The sequence below is a fragment of the Lutra lutra genome, chromosome 3 (genome assembly GCF_902655055.1).
Source record: "Lutra lutra chromosome 3, mLutLut1.2, whole genome shotgun sequence".
In the NCBI taxonomy this organism is placed as follows: Eukaryota; Metazoa; Chordata; class Mammalia; order Carnivora; family Mustelidae; genus Lutra; species Lutra lutra.
Window position 1 is genome coordinate 93,725,726 of NC_062280.1, and position 18,949 is coordinate 93,744,674.

General features: G+C 36.8%; 1 protein-coding gene across 4 annotated transcripts in view; it reads right to left on the reverse strand.

The window, feature by feature from the left end:
- Positions 1-3,003: 3,003 nt before the first annotated feature.
- The window catches only part of HNMT (histamine N-methyltransferase), a 51,510-nt gene continuing 35,564 nt past the window's right edge, over positions 3,004-18,949 (reverse strand). For all 4 annotated transcript variants that reach the window (XM_047722493.1, XM_047722494.1, XM_047722492.1 and 1 more), the window contains exons 4-7: positions 14,938-15,045; positions 13,771-13,901; positions 10,060-10,153; positions 3,004-3,484 (exon numbers count right to left, since the gene is read on the reverse strand). In XM_047722493.1, the coding sequence (XP_047578449.1) occupies positions 3,129-3,484; positions 10,060-10,153; positions 13,771-13,901; positions 14,938-15,045 (689 nt within the window). In that variant the 3' untranslated portion in view covers positions 3,004-3,128. The remainder of the gene's footprint in view (positions 3,485-10,059; positions 10,154-13,770; positions 13,902-14,937; positions 15,046-18,949) is intronic.

An 18,949-nucleotide genomic window follows, 5' to 3' on the forward strand; every position in this document is an offset into this window, starting at 1 on the left:
GGACAGTTAGGCATTTGTTCTTCCAGTTCATGGACATGGAATGTCTTTCCATTTCTTTGTGTTATCTTCAATTTCTTCCATCAAATGTTCTACAATTTTCAGAGTACAAGTTTTTTACCTCTTTGGTTAGGTATACTCCTAGGTATTTTATTGGTTTTGGTGTAATTGTAAATAGAATTAATTTCTCTTTCTGCTGCTTAATTACCACTTATAGAAATGCAATGGATTTTTGTACATTGATTTTGTATCCAGCAACTTTACTGAGTTCATTTATCAGTTCTAGTAGTTTTTTGGTGGAATCTTATACATATATATATATATATATATATTTCATATTCATGTTATCTGCAGCATTCCCTTTTAACATTGCTTGCTTGTAGGACTGGTTTGGTGGTCATGAAGTCCTTTAGTTTTTGTCTGATAAATTTTTTATCCCTCGTTCTATTCTGAATGCTAGCATTTCTGGATAGAATATACTTGGCTGCACATTTTTCCCGTTCAGCACTTTGCATATATGCCACTCCCTTCTGGCCTGCAAAGTTTCTGCTAAAGAAAATCTGCTGATGGTCTTATGAGTTTCCTTTGTAAGTATCCTTCTTTCCTCTAGCTGCTTTAATTTTTTTTAATCATTTCTTTTGCCATTTTAATTACTATGTTTCTTTGTGTGGGTCTTCTTGGTTTGATTTTATTGCAGGATCTCTGTACCTCCTAGATCTGGGTTTGTTTCCTTCCCCAGATTCAGGAAATTTCAGCAATTACTCCCTCAAATAAATTTTCTGCACCCTTTTCTTTCTTCTTAGTGATCCCTATAATGCAAATGTTGTTATGCTTGATGGAGTCACTGAGTTCCCTAAGTCTATTCTCATTTTGCATGTTTATTTTACTTTACCTCCTCAATTTGATTGCTTTCCATTATTGTCTTCCATATTGAGAATTTGTTCTTCTCATTCCTCTAGCCTACTATTTATTCCATCTAGTGTATTTTAAATTTCATTTATTGTGTTCTTCATCTGTGATTGGTACTTTTTTTATCTCTTTGTTAAGGATCTCACCAATGCCCCCAATCATTTCCCAAGCACAGTGACTACCTTTATGATCATTACTTTAAATTCTCTATCAGGCATATTACTTACATTCATTTCACATAGGTCTCTTGCTGTGGTTTTGTCCTGTTCTTTCATTGGGAATACATTCCTCTGTCTCCTCATTTTGTCTAATTCTCTATGTCTGTTTCTGTGTGTTAGGAAACTCAGCTGTCTCCTACTCTTGAAAGTAGTGGGTAAGGCACACACTTTTAATGAGATGGTGCTGGTCCTCTTCCATAGGGTACATGCAATTGCTGTGAAGACCTGGCCTGGCCAGTGCTGCTCTGCAAAGCCCACATAGGCAGGGAGTGCAGTTTTAATAAGGAGTGTATGGAGGTGAACTGTTGCTTGGAACAAGGCCCCACAAAACACCCGGGAGACTCAGTGTTGGCAAGCATTATGCCAGTCTTCTAGGGGAGGGGACTGTAGTGCAGGCAAGTGCCTGGGGAGGGGCAGATCTGCTGATGTGGGGGGGCTTAGTGTAAGCAAGTTAGATAAGGAGTGTAGACTTTGCCAGTTTCTGAAGGTGGTGAAGCATTTATGCTGAGGGGTGGGAGATGGAAATGGCAGCTCCTTTGTTTCTGGAGGAGTCTCTCAGGGAAATCTGTTTCTCTGGGACATGCTCTGAGATTAGTAAATAATTCTCCCTCCCATATGCCCTAGTCATTTTTCAAACTGCTGCTTCTATGCTGTATCTACATAAGCAATTTGTTGTGCTCTCTCTTTAAGGGCAGGGACAGAGTTTCCTGCAGCACACTGGGCTCTCCCAGAGCAAAGCCTACTAGTTTTTAAAAGTCATGCTTGCTGTAAGAACTCAAGAAATTCAGTCCCTCTTGCTTTCAAAGTCAAATGTTATGGGGATTCTTCCTCTCCATGCAGGCTCCCTGGTGTGACAGTGTATTTCTCACCCTTCTCCATGCCCCTGCTCCCTCCCAACTGCAGACAACCAGGGCCTTTTTAGCTCCCCACCTCATCTTCACCTTTCCTATCCTCTTCCATATGGCCTCTTCTCTACCTTTAGTTGTGGAGTTTCTTCTGCCTGTCTTTGGGTGGTTTTCTGTTATTTATGCTGACTTGAGTGTTACCATGGGACTAGGTGAGCTTAGGGTCCTCTATTTTGCCATCTTCCCAGAATCCTACACTTATGTAAATTTCAAACATATGAAGATTTATTTTTTTAAAGTGAAACTATATTTTTATAATAAAATATGTAAAGATTCTAAAACTTTAAGAAGGCCTTTAAAAATGTGTCAGAAACCCAGAAGGGAAAAAAAAAACAAACCTGTAGATTTGACTGAAAAAAACTTCACTGTATCAAAAGCAAACCAAATACTATAAAATCAAAGATAAAAGATAAACGATAAAGAGAAAACAAAGTGGAAGGAAATGGGACATGTGACAAATAATTTTGTAATATCCTAAGGTGCTTACTTTTAGTAATCAATAAAAACAAGTTAGAAACTACTAGAGGAATATGCACAAATAATTCTTCACAGAAGGAGGAAAAAATAAACATATACTTTTTTCATATATATCAATATGTATATACTTTTGTAGTATTTAAAGAATCCATAGCATATGTTTTATTAATATTTTAGGAAATTCCAGTACAATCAACAAACAGAAAGGATTTTCTTGTCAATAAGCTAGTGAAACTTAGTTGTCTCATTTTTATAGCCTAGGTGGTATTTAGCGTGATGTGGCCTCTTGATATGGAGAAGGAATAAGGAGTGATAAGAATAACAGTATCCTATATGATATGCATGGAAATCTGAGAATGTCGGAATTTTCTATATTTTATATATGAGATATTCAAAATATAATTTTTTTAAAAGATTTTATTTATTTATTTGACAGACAGAGATCACAAGCAGGCAGAGAGAGAGGAGGAAGCAAGCTCACCGCTGAGCAGAGAGCCCGATGTGGGGCTTGATCCCAGAACTCTGGGATCATGACCTGAGTTGAAGGCAGAGGCTTTAACCCACTGAGCCACCCAGGTGCCCCCAAAATATAATTTTTTAAATACATTTTCATGATTAATATTTATGCCTCAACCACTATGAAACTCAGACTATTATTAAAAAGAACTTTTCCCTCCTTCTTTACACTGAACTCAGACTCTTGCAGATCTTTCATAATTTCTGCTTTGAGATCAGGTGGTGCTGTTGTATTAAAGTTGCAGGTTTCTGTCAAAAAATCACAAAGCAGTTCTCCATTTTCATTGCCATCAATAAAACAATCAGATATATCCATGGTGGACAGAAGGTCATAACACTCATACTTAATCCCCAGTTTATCCAGCATCTGAGTGAGGTCAGACGATGTGACATACTGACAGAGGTCATCCTGAGGTAAGCGGGATCCATATTTTTTCCACAGCTTGTTCCAGCCACTGATTCCTGTGTGATAAAACAAAGCTCATGCTTTTACTTATTCTTCTTTTCATTTCCCTTCTCTGTCAGGAAGTATACTACATGCTTAGAATAAAGTAGCCAATAAATAAATATTCTTGCCTTTGGGTAGCTTAATTTAAGAGGTACACAGAAGGGGGAAAGAAAGCTAAATATACAAGTAAATAAATCACATATCAGATGGTGCTAAGTACTAATGAAAAACAAATCAGAACAAGGGATAAGGAGGGTCAAAGAGTTGGATGGGTTGCTGTTAATATACGGTGGTCACAGAAACTCTTGATAATAATGTGACATTTGAGCAGAGATATGTGAACAAGCCATGTAGATATGATAGGGAAGATTACCTTGGGTAGATAAAAGAGCAACTACAAAGGACCTGAGGGGAGAGCATGCTTGTCATGTTAAGAACTGGCCAGGACACCAGTGAGATCTGAAATCAGTGAGCAAAGGGGAAAGTAGAAGATAGGGTTGGATGAGTGGTGGAGGGAGTGGGTAGGGTACCATATCACATGGAGTGAGATGGGAAGTCACTGTAGTGTTATCTGAAAGAATTTTCTGGGACATATTCTGTATCTGCATTGTCTAATATGGTAGCCACTAACCATCTGTGGCTAAGGAACATTTGAACTGTGGCTAGTATGACCAAGGAAATGAATTTTAAGTTTTACTTCACTGCAATTCATTTACATATCAATTTCAGTAGTCAAATGTGGCTTTTATATTGAGCAATACAACATTAGAGTGACTTAACCTGATTTATATTTTAATAAGGTTAATTGGTCACACAGATGAGAATAGACTGTAGGGCCATAAGGGTGGAAACAGGGAGAACAGTAAGGAGGTTATGACAATAATCTGGGTGACAGATGATGGTAAATTGGAGTAGCTAGCTTTTGGAAGTGATGAGAAGTGGTTGGATTTCTTTTATATTATGCTCATAGATACAGTGAGATTTGCCAACAATTTGGATTTTGGATATGAGTGAAAACAGATAATTAAGTGAATTATCAATGATTTTGGCCCAAGCACCTGAAAAGAGAGAATTGCCATTGTGGGAAATGGGAAGAATGAGGGAGGAACAGTTTTAAATGTATCATCAGGTGTCAAGTTTTGTCCCCAGCTTTAGAAGATGTTTTAGCAATGTCTAGTGTGTTTAATGGATAAACTGGCCCAGTGTAGAAGCTAAGAGATGCAGCCTCTGAGGGAGAGAGACACAAGTTGGAATGTACTTCTGACACTTCATGAATAAGATGAGATTTGTTTTTCAGTCTCTGAGAACCTCAGTTTTCTGATCCATAAAATGGAGATAATCGTACATACCTCAAATGCAACTGCAAGTACTAAATGAGATAATTTAACTGAATTGTTGTACAATGCTAAGTGCATAGCAGATGGGTAATAAGTACTCACAAAATAAGTGAACATTATATGGAGTTGGTTTGATAATGTATTTTCACTGGTTGTAATCTTGAGACTATGAAAAAGCAAACTTGCTGTTTGGAAATCTATAATACTAATACCTCAACAGAAATAAGCATCTATTTGTGGACCCTCTAATACCTGCATATAATAATGGGATGTCACATACCCAATTAATATTTATCAATTGATACAATGTAATAGAGGGCCACTAAAGCCAACTGCCCAAGTATGAAGCCTGGCTTTTCCTCTGACTAGCTTTATGAAGCTTCCCCTCAGTTTTATCACCTGCAAAACAGGAATAAATACAGAATTTATAGCATAGAATTGGGGTAAGAAAAAGTAAAGGAACTAAGAACCATGACTGGCAAACAAAGTGAACAAACATTGTTCAAGTATTAGGAAATTAAGTTGGACTTGGCAAAGCAATGTTAGAGAGAACCTGTATTCCAGGATTAATAGTGAAGATTTCAAAGGTTTGAGGTTTTTGGGTTTCCAAACCTCTTTTACGGTCTAATGAAGTAATTGACTCTCCAGCATAATACACAAACAATAAATACCCATATAGTTATGCATATAATTATTGGATGTTCAAAGAGCCCTGGCCCTCATCCATAGATTGGGCTAAAGTCTCCTGATTGAACTCAACAAAAGGGACTAACCGAGGAGAAAAAGGTAAAATTTAAATAGCTTAGATAACTGACATTCAACTAATATTTCAGAAGAGGGAGTAATAACCGCAGGGTACGCTCCAGAGGGTAAAATTGGAATGAAGCAGAAAAAAACAAAACCTCAGTCTAATGGGAAAAAAAAAATAGGGTCATGAGTCTATATTAAAAAATCTTTTATTACACAGACAGTGATTATCGGCCCAAATAAGAATATGCCTACAAATAAGACTTTATGAGAAAATAAATATTTCAATGGTTGAAAAGAGGCTCTATTATCATTATTATTTTTATTTTTAACCTGACAGAGGAAAAAAAAAAAATAACCAAACACTGATTGCAGAAATTTTACTGGTGTCAGTGTTGTGTGACTTGGTGCCATTTCTGAGCTGAGCAATTATACACTTTCTAACTGATGCATTATCATAATGGCTCTCGGTGGGCACAACATATGGTGTTACTTTTGTTTCCAACATGATATAAACCAGATTTTTTTCTCATTGTATTAAAAATAACACACCATGATTTGCCTCCTTCCTTAGTCAGGTAAGGAGAGGGATGCACAAAAAAGTGGTGTCACCTTCTGGCAAAACCCCCCTAACCAGAGAGGTTACATTTTTTTTTTTAATTTTTTTATTTTTTTCAGCATAACAGTATTCATTATTTTTGCACCACACCCAGTGCTCCATGCAATCCGTGCCCTCTACAATACCCACCACCTGGTGCCCCCAACCTCCCACCCCCCACCCCTTCAAAATTCTCAGATCGTTTTTCAGAGTCCATAGTCTCTCATGGTTCACCTCCCCTTCCAATTTCCCTCAACTCCCTTCTCCTCTCCATCTCCCCTTGTCCTCCATGCTATTTGTTATGCTCCACAAATAAGTGAAACCATATGATAATTGACTCCAGAGAGGTTACATTTTAACTAGCAACTCTCAAAACTAATGCCTGGCTACTACATTTGGGGAAAGACATGCTACTACTGATATTATTTTAGTGTGAGACACTCATTTAAAAAATCCACCTCTTTTGTCCTTATTTCTCTTTTTTTTCATCCCCAAATCAAATCTTTTATCTTTATATAATCAAGAACTTCTCATTGTTATAATTAAATGAATATTTACTGAGCTGGGCTAGTTCTGTAACTGATACTTACAAACACAGAGAAAAGCCTCTCTTCCCTCAAGCAACATGTATTCTAACAGTAAATGCTGTCATTTAATTCTGATTTCAATTTCTTTTTCTTTTCCTAATGAGTTTCATTTGCCTACCCTTCATAGCTTTTCTCTATTTCAGCGTGGTTTTTGAGCATGTGTGTGTGTCTCTGTGAATGTTAATCTTCTTTATTAAGTCTTTTACTCCTGTTTATTAAATCTTTCTTCAAATCTCCAGAACTTTCTATGTTCTCTGATTCCATGTCCATCATGTAGTACGTTTTAGCCAAAATACGCTCTCTCTTTTTTTTTTATAAGATTTTATTTATTTATTTGAGAGAGAGACAGTGAGAGAGAGCATGAGCGAGGAGAAGGGCAGACAGAGAAGCAGACTCCCCATGGAGCCGGGAGCCCTATGCAGGACTCGATCCCGGGATTCTGGGATCATGACCCGAGCCGAAGGCAGTCGTCCAACCAACTGAGCCACCCAGGCATCCCAAAATATGCTCTCTTTTTTTAGACACATTCAGAACTGGTAGTTTAGAATGCTATATGCCCCATATACCTCTGATAAGAAACTTAACACACTGCTCCAAGTGTTTACATATCTCAGTCCTCCACTATATAAGAGCTGCTCCAAAGCAGTGGAAAATGGAGATAGGAAATCAAAAATTGAACTGGGAGCAGAAATTTGGGGCAAACAGTGGTTGGCAACCATCAGGAACATGTAAGCATGACTCCCAGGATCCTCAGCAGTCACGGAGCAAGGGATGAATGACTCAAGTTACTTGAGATAAGGGATCCCATCATTTTTCCTGGATTTGTAAGAGTTATGAGTGATCCCTTATGACTGGGGAATCGGAGACATTCACTTTATACTAAATTGATGAGAATTCCAGTATATTGACAATTTTATTTACCTTTTCCTTTACTGAAAAGGAAACTATACTGAACAAGGTGGCTTATTTTTTATTACATATATTAATTTCCTTCCTTAATAACTCTTCTGATAGAGGCAATAAAGCTGTAACTTTTAGCCTTAGGAGAGAATTGGAAAGTCCAAAATAAAATGCCTAAATTTATCTTCTCCTTTTGTTAAGTGGTTCTTTAAGAAAAAAATGTACATATGATATTTTTCTTGTAGCTGCACAACTCTCTTCTAAGAAAAATGCATGTGATGAAGGCAAGGGGTCACTGGAGTCCCTTTAATCATTGGACATTTGTTATTTGTTCTATTCTTATGTGTAGGAACAATGTCTATGAGTAGTGTTGTCCTCTTTGGGATACCTGTCTCCCATGCTGAATACAGTAATGAAGAGGGGTTTTTTTAACTGCATACAGAAAAAGTTAGCAAAATATTTCCACCATCAAACTACCTTGACTAAGTAATTTCAACTCAAAATAGTTTTTAAGAAAAAGCTAACTGATATTTGAGTCTTTACTACATTTCTTTGATTTTTTACCTGTGAATGTATATATACAGAGTACATATGAAACATATATATGCATAGATGCAATATAATATAGGTATGATTATCTAGAAATAGCCCTTGAATAAACTAAGACTCACAGACCACGTTCACACAGCTAGGAAATGCCTCAGCATTCTTGTTGCATGTATCATCATATATTTCACTGCACCTGTTTTGGTCTGAACATTTCTTGATGCCAATATACCATGGGTTGTATTAGTGTAATTCAAGAGATAGCTAGCAGAATACTGTATTCATAAGGGCACTTAGCCAGTTCTCAGTTGTTTGTATAGACTACTCATGTCACTTTCTAAATCTTAGGCTGGCTTTTTCCTCTTGGTAGAAATATAGAAAACTGTTTTCTGACACTGAAATACTTAACTTCTGAAATATTTAAGAATAAACCAAACGTAAATAAGAGTGGATCTTCTATTTATATGAAATACATCCTAAAATCTGGATGAATTATTGTTTCTATTAGTAATGCTTTTCTTTATTATTGATACAGATTATCAAGAATAGACTGCCCTGATTGGTCACAACTAAGTTTTCTTTTGTATTCCTAAATGTAGTATAATGGTTTTACCCAAGTGTCTTAATTTAGATGGAGGTTAATAAGAAGCATCCAGTTTACATGAGCCCTTCTAAATGGGAAGATAGAACTCTCCCACATAAATGAGTTTTTAATTAACCAGAGATAAAAATAGTATATCAAAGTGTTCTTTAGGGAAGAGGTTGTATGCAGGAACTCTCATATGCAAAACTCCCACATGAGTTCAAACCTAGAATTACAGGCAACAACCCTGTTTGCCATTCTTAAAGTCATTCCTCATATTTAAGAACTGATGAATTTTGTGACATATGGTTTTGAGTATGGGGTCTGGTATAAACTTAGGAAGACAGAAATTGTTGTATATCTAGAATCAATTGGCCTAGCACTGTGTATACAATCCATGAAGATTACTAAATGAAAGAAGTAATGAATTAATGAACTCAAGAATGTCAGTGTCTCATTTATTAACATGTTTACTTCTCTATGTGGTATTTATTATATACTGGAAGCAACATGACATGATCAAATGCCCTCTTTTGAAAATAAGACAGTAATACAAAACAAGTGAACAATTTTTGGTAGTTATTTGAGAAAATCTACCATGAACAATATTGATAGGCTCTAGAAATGTAAATTAATCAAATATGAAGGTATCCCAAATATTTAAACCTTTATTTATGTATTAATAAACATCACAGAAGGGAAAGAAACATTCAAGAAACAAAAAGGAGGGGCACCTGGGTGGCTCGGTGAGTTAAAGCCTCTGCTTTTGGCTCAGGTCCTGGTTCCAGGGTTCTGGGATCAAGCCCCTCATCGGGATCAAGCCCCGCATCAGGCTCTCTGCCCGGCAGGGAGCCTGCTTCCCCCTCTCTCTCTGCCTGCCTCTCTGCCTACTTGTGATCTCTCTCTGTCAAATAAATAAAATCTTTAAAAAAAAAAACAAAAAACAAAAAGGAGATAAACAGAAATATTCGCTATTTTTGGCCTCGCTAAAAAAATTCATATTAGTGGTATTTGCTCTATATTGTATAAAAAAGAATTTATATAGAGACAATAAAGACAAATTTTACCAAGGGAAAGGAGCAAATAGATATTTAATTCCACTGGACCCCCTAAATTGATAGCTGTTGTGAAGGACTTTCCTAATACTGTGTTAATTAATTGACTGTGCTTAGAAGCCAAGTCAAGAATTTCATAATGAAGACAAAATATTGCAGCTGCCTTCAAACACATATATCCAAGCACATAGGCACTATTACTGTCTTAAAATTCAGGGAGAATGTAAATACTTTACCTGACACAAGAATAATCAGCATCTTAGCATTGGTAGCTAAGAGACTGTGGAAGAATTTCAGGGTAGCTGGGATATCTTTTACATAATATAGCATCTAGAAATGAAAGAAAAGAGAAATTAGACACTTTTCTATGTCAATTTCTTTGTTACTTGGGTTAGATATTCTTTAAAAAGGTTGATTTTCAAGTTGAGAGGGTTTTTTTTCCATTTTATTTTATTTCTGTTCAGTGTTCCAGAATTCATTGTTTATGCACCACACCCAGTACTCTATGCAGTACGTGCCCTCCATAATACCCACCACCAGGACCCCCTCCCCTCCAAAACCCTCAGTTTGTTTCTCAGAGTCCACTGTCTCTCATGATCTGTCTCCTCCTCCGATTTCCCCCAACTCACTTCTCTTCTCTTATCTCCCAATGTCCTCGGTGTTATTCCTTATGCTCCATAAGTAAGTGAAACCATATGATAACTGACTCTCTCTGCTTGACTTATTTCACTCAGCATAATCTCTTCCAGTCCCGTCCATGTTGATACAAAAGTTGGGTATTCATCCTTTCTGATGGAGGCATAATACTCCATTGTATATATGGACCATATCTTCTTTACCCATTCATCTGTTGAAGGGCATCTTGGCTCTTTCCACAGTTTGGTGACTGCGGCCATTGCTGCTATGAACACTGGGGTACAGATGGCCCTTCTTTTCACTACATCAGTATCTTTGGGGTAAATACCCAGTAATGCAAATGCAGGATCATAGGGAACTTCTATTTTTAATTTCTTAAGGAATCTCCACACTGTTTTCCAAAGTGGCTGAACCAACTTGCATTCCCATCAGCAGTATGAGGGCTCCCCTTTCTCCACATCCTCTCCAACACATGTTGTTTACTGTCTTGTTAATTTTGGCCATTTTAACTGGTGTAAGGTGGTATCTCAATGTGGTTTTGATTTTAATCTCCCTGATTGCTAATGAGAGTTTTACTCAACAAAACACTTTAAGAAGAAGATATTCACAAATGACAATATAAAGGGCTGATATCCAAGATCTATAAAGAACTCCTCAAACTCAACACACACAAAATAGATAATCTTTTCAAAAAATGGGCAGAAGACATGAACAGACACTTCTCTAAAAAAGCCATGCAAATGGCTAACAGACACATGAAAAAATGTTCACCATCATTAGCCATCAGAGAGATTCAAATCAAAACCACATTAAGTGGTTCCCAACTTACACCAGTTAGAATGGCCAAAATTAACAAGACTATGGTATTTGTTCAAATACAGCCAAACAGTTTTAAATTTACTCTTTCTGGTTTAAATAACAGAGACATTTATAGCTGGAGATACTTCGTCTCTACTCCACATTGGGACATTGATTCTATGCTTGCTCTATATTTTGTGAATTATAGTTCTGGGAGAAGATGGTGCTGGCACCATAAAAACAGACCCCATTTCATGGAACTCTGCTTTAAAATTAAGCCCTTTGCACTAGCTTTACCATATGCTCACAGATGCTTTTTATAAATCACAGAAAATATGGCAGTCTCTGATACTGACAGATTCTCTAGGAAAACGGACTGAATAAAGCATGAGGTTACATGCCTGGTCACAGGGTGCTGAGGGTCAACTCACCCCTTTTTTAATAAATCTGGACCATTCTCTGATGAAATGCAAGGAGAGGTCTTTCCACTCAACAAGGTAGAGCCTAGAATTATACACTGGCAGGGGAAAATTTTCCTCAAAGGCTTCCTTTGCTTCCCTGGAATCTACCCCCACAGATACTTACTTCTTATATCTCATCTCCATCTCTCTTGGGCAAGAGTTTAATTTCTATGTAGATGCCTATGATAGAATTTATTACATTAAACAAACACAACTTAAACATTGCCCCTCTCACATGAATGAATGAAATAAAATGATGGGGCGCCTGGGGTGGCTCAGTGGGTTAAGCCTCTGCCTTCAGTTCTGGTCATGGTCCCAGGGTTCTGGGATCAAGCCCCGCATCCGGCTCTCTGCTCAGCGGGGAGCCTGCTTCCCCTTCTCTCTCTGCCTGCTTCTCTGCCTACTTGTGATATCTCCCTCTCTCTCTGTCAAATAAATAAATAAAATCTTAAAAAAAAAAAGAAATAAAATGGAGCTGCACATGGCCTATGCTGCTTTGGGGCCATATTTAGTATCATGTCATTCCATGCTGTTCATGACAGGGATAGATACCCAGATACATAATCCATAAAACGGCTAACAGTCTATGATGTAACCTGGCTAAAAAGTGGAGGTGGGCCATAAACAGATGCTCTGAAATTTGATGTAATAGATACTGAGATTCTCTGAAGTTGACTGTGAATATTAAGCTGAAAGAATGTCATCAGAGTGTTAAGACTATAAGGAACAATGAAGAGACAAAGACATAACACGGGGAAAATGTGAGCTAGACAGGGAGGAAGGTAGAGAAATAGAACAGTAGTGCAGAGGAAGTAGTGTTGCTCTAAGAAAGAAGGAAGATGCATGGAAATTTTGAGAGAAATAGGAGAATGATCTCTGAATCTGCAACATTTTATAACAGGTAAAGAATGGGATCCAGAGCACAAGTGGAGGTACTGGTTTTTGATAAAAGGAGGCCCTTGTAATAAGATGAAAGACAGAGATGGTGGGTACAGATGCAGCTGTGTTTATAAATTTGGAGGGTGAAAGATGACTTTCCATTGGATGATTTCTCTTTTTGCTATACAGTATGAAGTGAGGTCATCAGCTGGGAATGAGTGGTGGTGAAGGGGTTATAGGAAGTATAAGGAGAGAGAGGGATGTATGAAATAGTTATATGGGGAGGGGGGAAATTAAGTCTAATAGAGAAACATTGTAGGCTTGATGGGCAATTTAAGTACTCCCTTATAGGTAAATGATTTTGTCAGCTAGGAGAACATAGGTGTAGTATTGCTTGGATATACCAATGTTAGAGTCATTTCTTCCTTTGATTTCTTAAAGGTTTATTCCTTTGGGATGACTGTACTTGTGGACTACAGAAAGATGTCTCTTACTGTTATATTGGTATTTCTAAAATACACATCTTCTAATGGTAGACAACATCCAAAGTCTATACACCCATATGCTATCCAGAAATACCAGTGATTCTCATAAATCCCTCCCCATAACATCTAATGAATGGTCACCCCCTTTCCAAGAAACCCTTTAGTATATTTCTAGGAAATATACTATCAGTGTTGGATCATGGAAATATATTCCTACTGAATGACTGACATAAGTAAACTTTATCAACCTAAGAATGAGCTAACCTTCCCCTTCTGTCACATGCACAATAACCAGGTCATCAAAGAAGGGAAAGGAAAGGATTCAGAAAAACTCTGGACATCGGTCCATCCAGACCATTAGAGCTGTGCTGAGATATGTCACACTCTACTCTCCTCAAAACTATCTATGAACTTCCAATCCTACAAAAATTAATTAAGCCAACACTGAGAAAAAAAATCAGTAACAGAAGGTGTGGAGTATTAAAAAACCTGGCTTTTTGAATGTTACAGAGAATCTCTCAGTCCTAGCAACATCTTTATCCTCGATTTGGATGGATAATGTTCACTTGTAAAATCAGAAATCAGATTTTCATTTTTCTTCCTAAAGGTAGACTATTAGGTATTCTTCACACATATTTCTGGAAAAAAAAAAGTCTCCTGAGAATATATAACAATAAATATTTCTTACCTGAATCATATGAATAAAGTCCCACTTCTGAAATTCTTTTTTCTCCATGATTCTATTTTGATATTCAGAAGATGTCTCCTTATGCCAAGCAAACTTTATGTTCTCGAGGTTTGATGTCTTGGCTACAAGCTCTAAAATACAGAAAAGAGATGGCACACCATCAATTTTAATTGCAAATGTAGAATCCATTTCCATTTCGAATTTTAATGCAATCAATGTTATATACATAACAGATATAAAGCACATTTTTCTTTTTTATGTAGCTCTGGAAGACCAGAGAGTTCATCCTGATTTTTTTCTAGTATTAAATGAAATTAGGGATGAAAGAAAGAGTCAATAAGAAATAATTATGAGAACGCTGATCAGATATTGGTTGCATTTTATCAGTATTAATGGGAAATCAACTGGTGAATTTTATCAGTGGAAAACAAATGATATGTTTCTGTAACCCAGGAGTCAGCAGACCATGGCCCATGGACCATATCTGGCTCACTATCTATTTCTAGACTGCAAACTAAAAACATATACTATTGCACTTTCTGACTTTATGCCTGTTTTGCATATCTCATGCTGTTAGATTTTTAAACGGTTGAAGGAAAAATCAAAATAATATTTCATGAAATGTGAAAATGATATAAAAATCAAACTTTAGTGTTTATAAATAAAGTTTTATTGGAACATACGAACACTCAGTTTGTCAGCATCATCTGTGACTGCCTTGGTGCTACAGTAGGAGAGTTGACTAATTGTGAGAAAGATCATGTGGCCTAAAAATATTTAGAGTGTGTATTTGTGTATTCTTTCAGAGAGGTTTGCTGACTCCTGCTATATATAATCCATTAAACACAAACCGTTTAAGAGCAAGGATTCTGTTTAAATATTTCTGAATGAATTAATGACTCTGTCTCTAAGAATAAACATCAAAAATAGTAGTTGATCACCAGGGAATAGAAGAATCAGTACAAAAAGAAATCTAATTATTCATTGTTCATATTTCTGAGGTGTTAGTCATGTCTTCCAAGAAAACAAATTAAATATGTTCTTTTCCCAATAAGCTTACAAAGAACATACCACAGTAACTATGTTGTTCATGAGTGAGAGGACAAATTTGGAATGATAAGCCTTTCAGGATAGGATTTGACATAGGGCACCATAGGTTACAGATACCTTTGTACTTGGCAATTTGCTCAGCACTTGGCTCAACAACTTCATTGTTGATATGAATTCCTGGATGTTGAATCTGCACTTTGGAAAGGATCTGAAGATCAATTTCACCTAGAAGACAAGCATATGGAACATATAATGTAAGTCCAGTAAAAAATGATGAAGATAAATCTGATGTAGTGTATTATCTGTTTTACTTGTACTAGGAAAACCCAACATAAATAAAGAATAATGTTCAACTGTGGCCCTGCCACATTGTCTGATGCAGAACAGCTAGGTTATAAGTAGGAATAATAATACGACTTAAGGAGGGCTATGATTGTTATTCCTTCTTTCATACATATAACTTTTATTTATTATCTATTGCCACATTTTTTTACTAAAGATTTTATTTATTTATTTGACAGAGAAGGATTACAAGTAGGCAGAGAGGCAGGCAGAGGGGTAGGGGGAAAGCAGGCTCCCTGCTGAGCGAGAGCCTGATGTGGGACTCGATCCTAAGATGCTGAGATCATGACCCAAGCCAAAGGTAGAAGCTTAACCCACTGAGCCACCCAGGTGCCCTATTACCATATTATGTTAAATCTAAGATGCCATTGATTATAGGACTCAGTCAACTCTTCTTTTTGTGTCACTAGATTAGAAAAACACTTCTGAAAGATGTATCCCAAATTCAGAGATGTTAAATATATTTTTTAAATGCACCTGAGAATTGATAAACTAGGCCACACCAGAACCATATAAAAATATGTCAGAAGAAAAATATGTTAGGCATGAAAAAAAGATACAAAAAGACGTCAGACATCCACTTTCAAATACACCATGGTCTAGTGGAAGACACAGGCATGAAAGGAACCCTGTCGGGTTGAGCCATGGTGGGAAAAGGAAAGGAGATGGTGAGGAAAAGGATAGGAGGAGAGGTGAGAGAAGTGGAAAGCCTTATGGAGGGAGACCATTCTTGAGCTCTGTGTTACTAGGTAAAGGGAAGTTAGCTCAGAGACGTCTGGGAGAATGAGGAATTGCAGGTAGGACAGCAAGATAGAGACATGAAGTCAGGGAACAGAATGGTATATATGGACTACTGGCACTCAGAATTTTGGAATATTAAGTAAGTCAGGACCTCCTAGGAAAACTTGAGTCCAGAAGGTAAAATGGAAAGGAGGTTATGGCAAAATAGATATATATTCATTAATCCTTGCACAAACAATTGCGTACTGTGTGCCCAGCGCTGTACTAGGTTCTAGCAAATAATGATAGGAAGAACACAGAGATACCTGTCCTGTTGAAAATTCAGCCTGTAAATGATTGAGTGAGAGAGATGGTGATGTTTGATGGATCTGAGTTCCAAATCTGTCTTCTCCACTTACTAGGTGTATATAACTTTCAGGAATTTGTTTTACCTCTCCAAGCTGTACTTTCCTCATCAGAAAAATAGCAATAATGATAGTACATAATTTATTAATTGTGAAGGTTCAGTGAGGCAATGCATATAAAACTCAGTGTAAAACAGACACCCAATAAACAGTAGCTGTTCATTAGTTTTATTGTTATAATTGAGTGCCTCTCTTTGAAAATATCTCCTCTGTCCCTATTGCTGATGCCTCCAACTTAAGTTCTGCACTTTCATTCTTTAAGGTTATGATGTTGACCTTTACTAAAATAGACCTATGTGCTGGTAAGACTAGACTATGAAAATGATGTCAGTTTTCAACATTTTGGTATATATGACATTAACAGAACCTCTACAAGGATAGATATGGTAGGCAAAAAAAGCATAAGTTATAAGACTAGGAGGTCTGGAAGAAAGGAAATGACGAAGATAAATCAGGAACAAAAGATGCTAGACTAGGAAAAAGGGCAGTCACACAGCACCATGAGAGCCCCAAGTACTGGCAGTAGGAGTTGGTGGGGATGGGGAGGGGAAGGAGTGGTAAGGAAGCTGAAATGGAGGATAAAGGAGCCTATGTGACAATTTTATGGCCTCACCAACATGACACCTTTTATACTTTCTGTAGTGACTCTAGCTGCCACTTATTGGCCACCTACTATTTGTCAATCATTGTGCTTGGCACTTTACTTGGATCATCTCATTTAATCCTGACCACAAAGTTATCACAAATTCCCACAGTATTATTCCCATTCAGATAAGGTGATTAAAGAAATTTGACACTACTTAATATGCCTGAAGATTAAGGCACATTTTTCTGACTCTAAAGTGGGTTGTTCTTCTAACCACTTTATACTAAGAAATAGGAAGATACCAAATACTAGAAAGGCATAAGAAGGGTTTTTTTTTCCCCCTTTTTTCCAATAACTATTTTTGAATGATTAAAAAAAATAATAATTACTAGGGCAAAAGGCTGAGAAGAAAAGTTGTGGACTAATGAGAAACAGATTACAGCTTGTCCCAAAGGACTGGAGGCCAAAAATTCTATTTTTTCTTCTATCAACCTAGATATATACATTTTAAGACAAAGAGAACATGAGCAGGGAGGGGAGGGACAAGAAAAAAGGGAAACAGCGAATGTTAAGTAGGCTCCATACCCAGCTGACAGCCTGATCTGGCACTTGAATTTGCAACCTTGGGACCATGACCAAGAGTCAGACACTTAACCAACTGAGGCACCTGGGCATTCCCAACCTAGTCATATATTTTAAACAGAAAAAAGTAATCATTTCTGAATATCCCAAATCCAACATTTTAGAACTCAGAAGATGGTAGTAATTTTCCCCTTAGGGCTTTATTAGCTTTTCTCCTAAGATGGACCCCAACATTTTTGGTCTACCTAAATGGCAGGATGTATCTAGAACATCCCCAGGGTATATTCTTATATTGTTATTTTCCCAAGCAGCAGAATGTTCTACCACAGTCAGAGCCAGCCAGTCCCTCTTTTTAGGGCAATGATGGAGGGCACAATATTAGAATAGCACCTGAGACAAAGAAACCATGGGTTTACCTAACAACATCTGGACTGTGAGTCTATGTGTGGCCATAAAGTGTCTGTGAATTTTCTGCTGGACCCCTAGCAGACATGATTGAGCAAAAAAAGGAGATAATGAAACTCTTTCATCAGGAATTAGCACACAGAATCCGTTTCTGTCTTCATGAGTTGAGTAACCACATTTCCTCTTTGCCAGGGGTAGTTCTACTTTTTGCTTGTTGTGCTGGTGTCCCATCTGGTTTTATTCTTGTCCTAAGTTGTTGGGTTTGTTTTTTTTAATTTTTGACCAAATATCATTATTATTATTATTTTATTTTTACAAACAGTTTTTAATAACTATTTTATAAATTGACCAACATAATAAAAACCTTTTGATAAATATTTTTTTAAATTATAATAATTTTAATTCTTTACCCACTCCCTACAACTCTCATGCTTAAAAAAAAAAATAAAGATTTATTTATTTTAGGGAAGGGGGCACAGAGGGAAAGGGAGAGAGAGAATTCTCAAGCAGACTCCCCACTAAGTGTAGAGCCTGATGCAGGGCTTGATCCTAGAACCCTGAGATCATGACCTGAGCCAAAATTGAAAGTCTAATGTTCAACTCCTTATCCATCCAGATGCCCCCACAGCTCTTACTCTTAAAAGTATGCTGATGAGACACTTATTCTCTGGGCTATGTCTATTATTTATAATGGACTGTGTTATTTCTTATTATAATAGATTATATAGATAGATGATAGATAGATAGACAGACAGATAGTTGTAGAGATCACCCAAAATATAATACATTCCTTGTTCTCATACCCTACATAGTTGGCTTCCTAGTATCTCTCAGAAATAGAAGACCTGTGTTTAAAAAAAAGACTAATGTGAACATCTTCCTCAACAAAAAGAGAGTAATAAAGAGGTAGTTCAGATATTCTATAGTATTATGTCCTATAGTCTGTCTTAACATTTAATTATAAATGTCTTAGCATTTAGTTATAAATATATGTCTTAGCATTTAGTTATAAATATATTTATATATAAATAAGACATATAGAAATATGTCTTAGCATTTAGTTATAAAT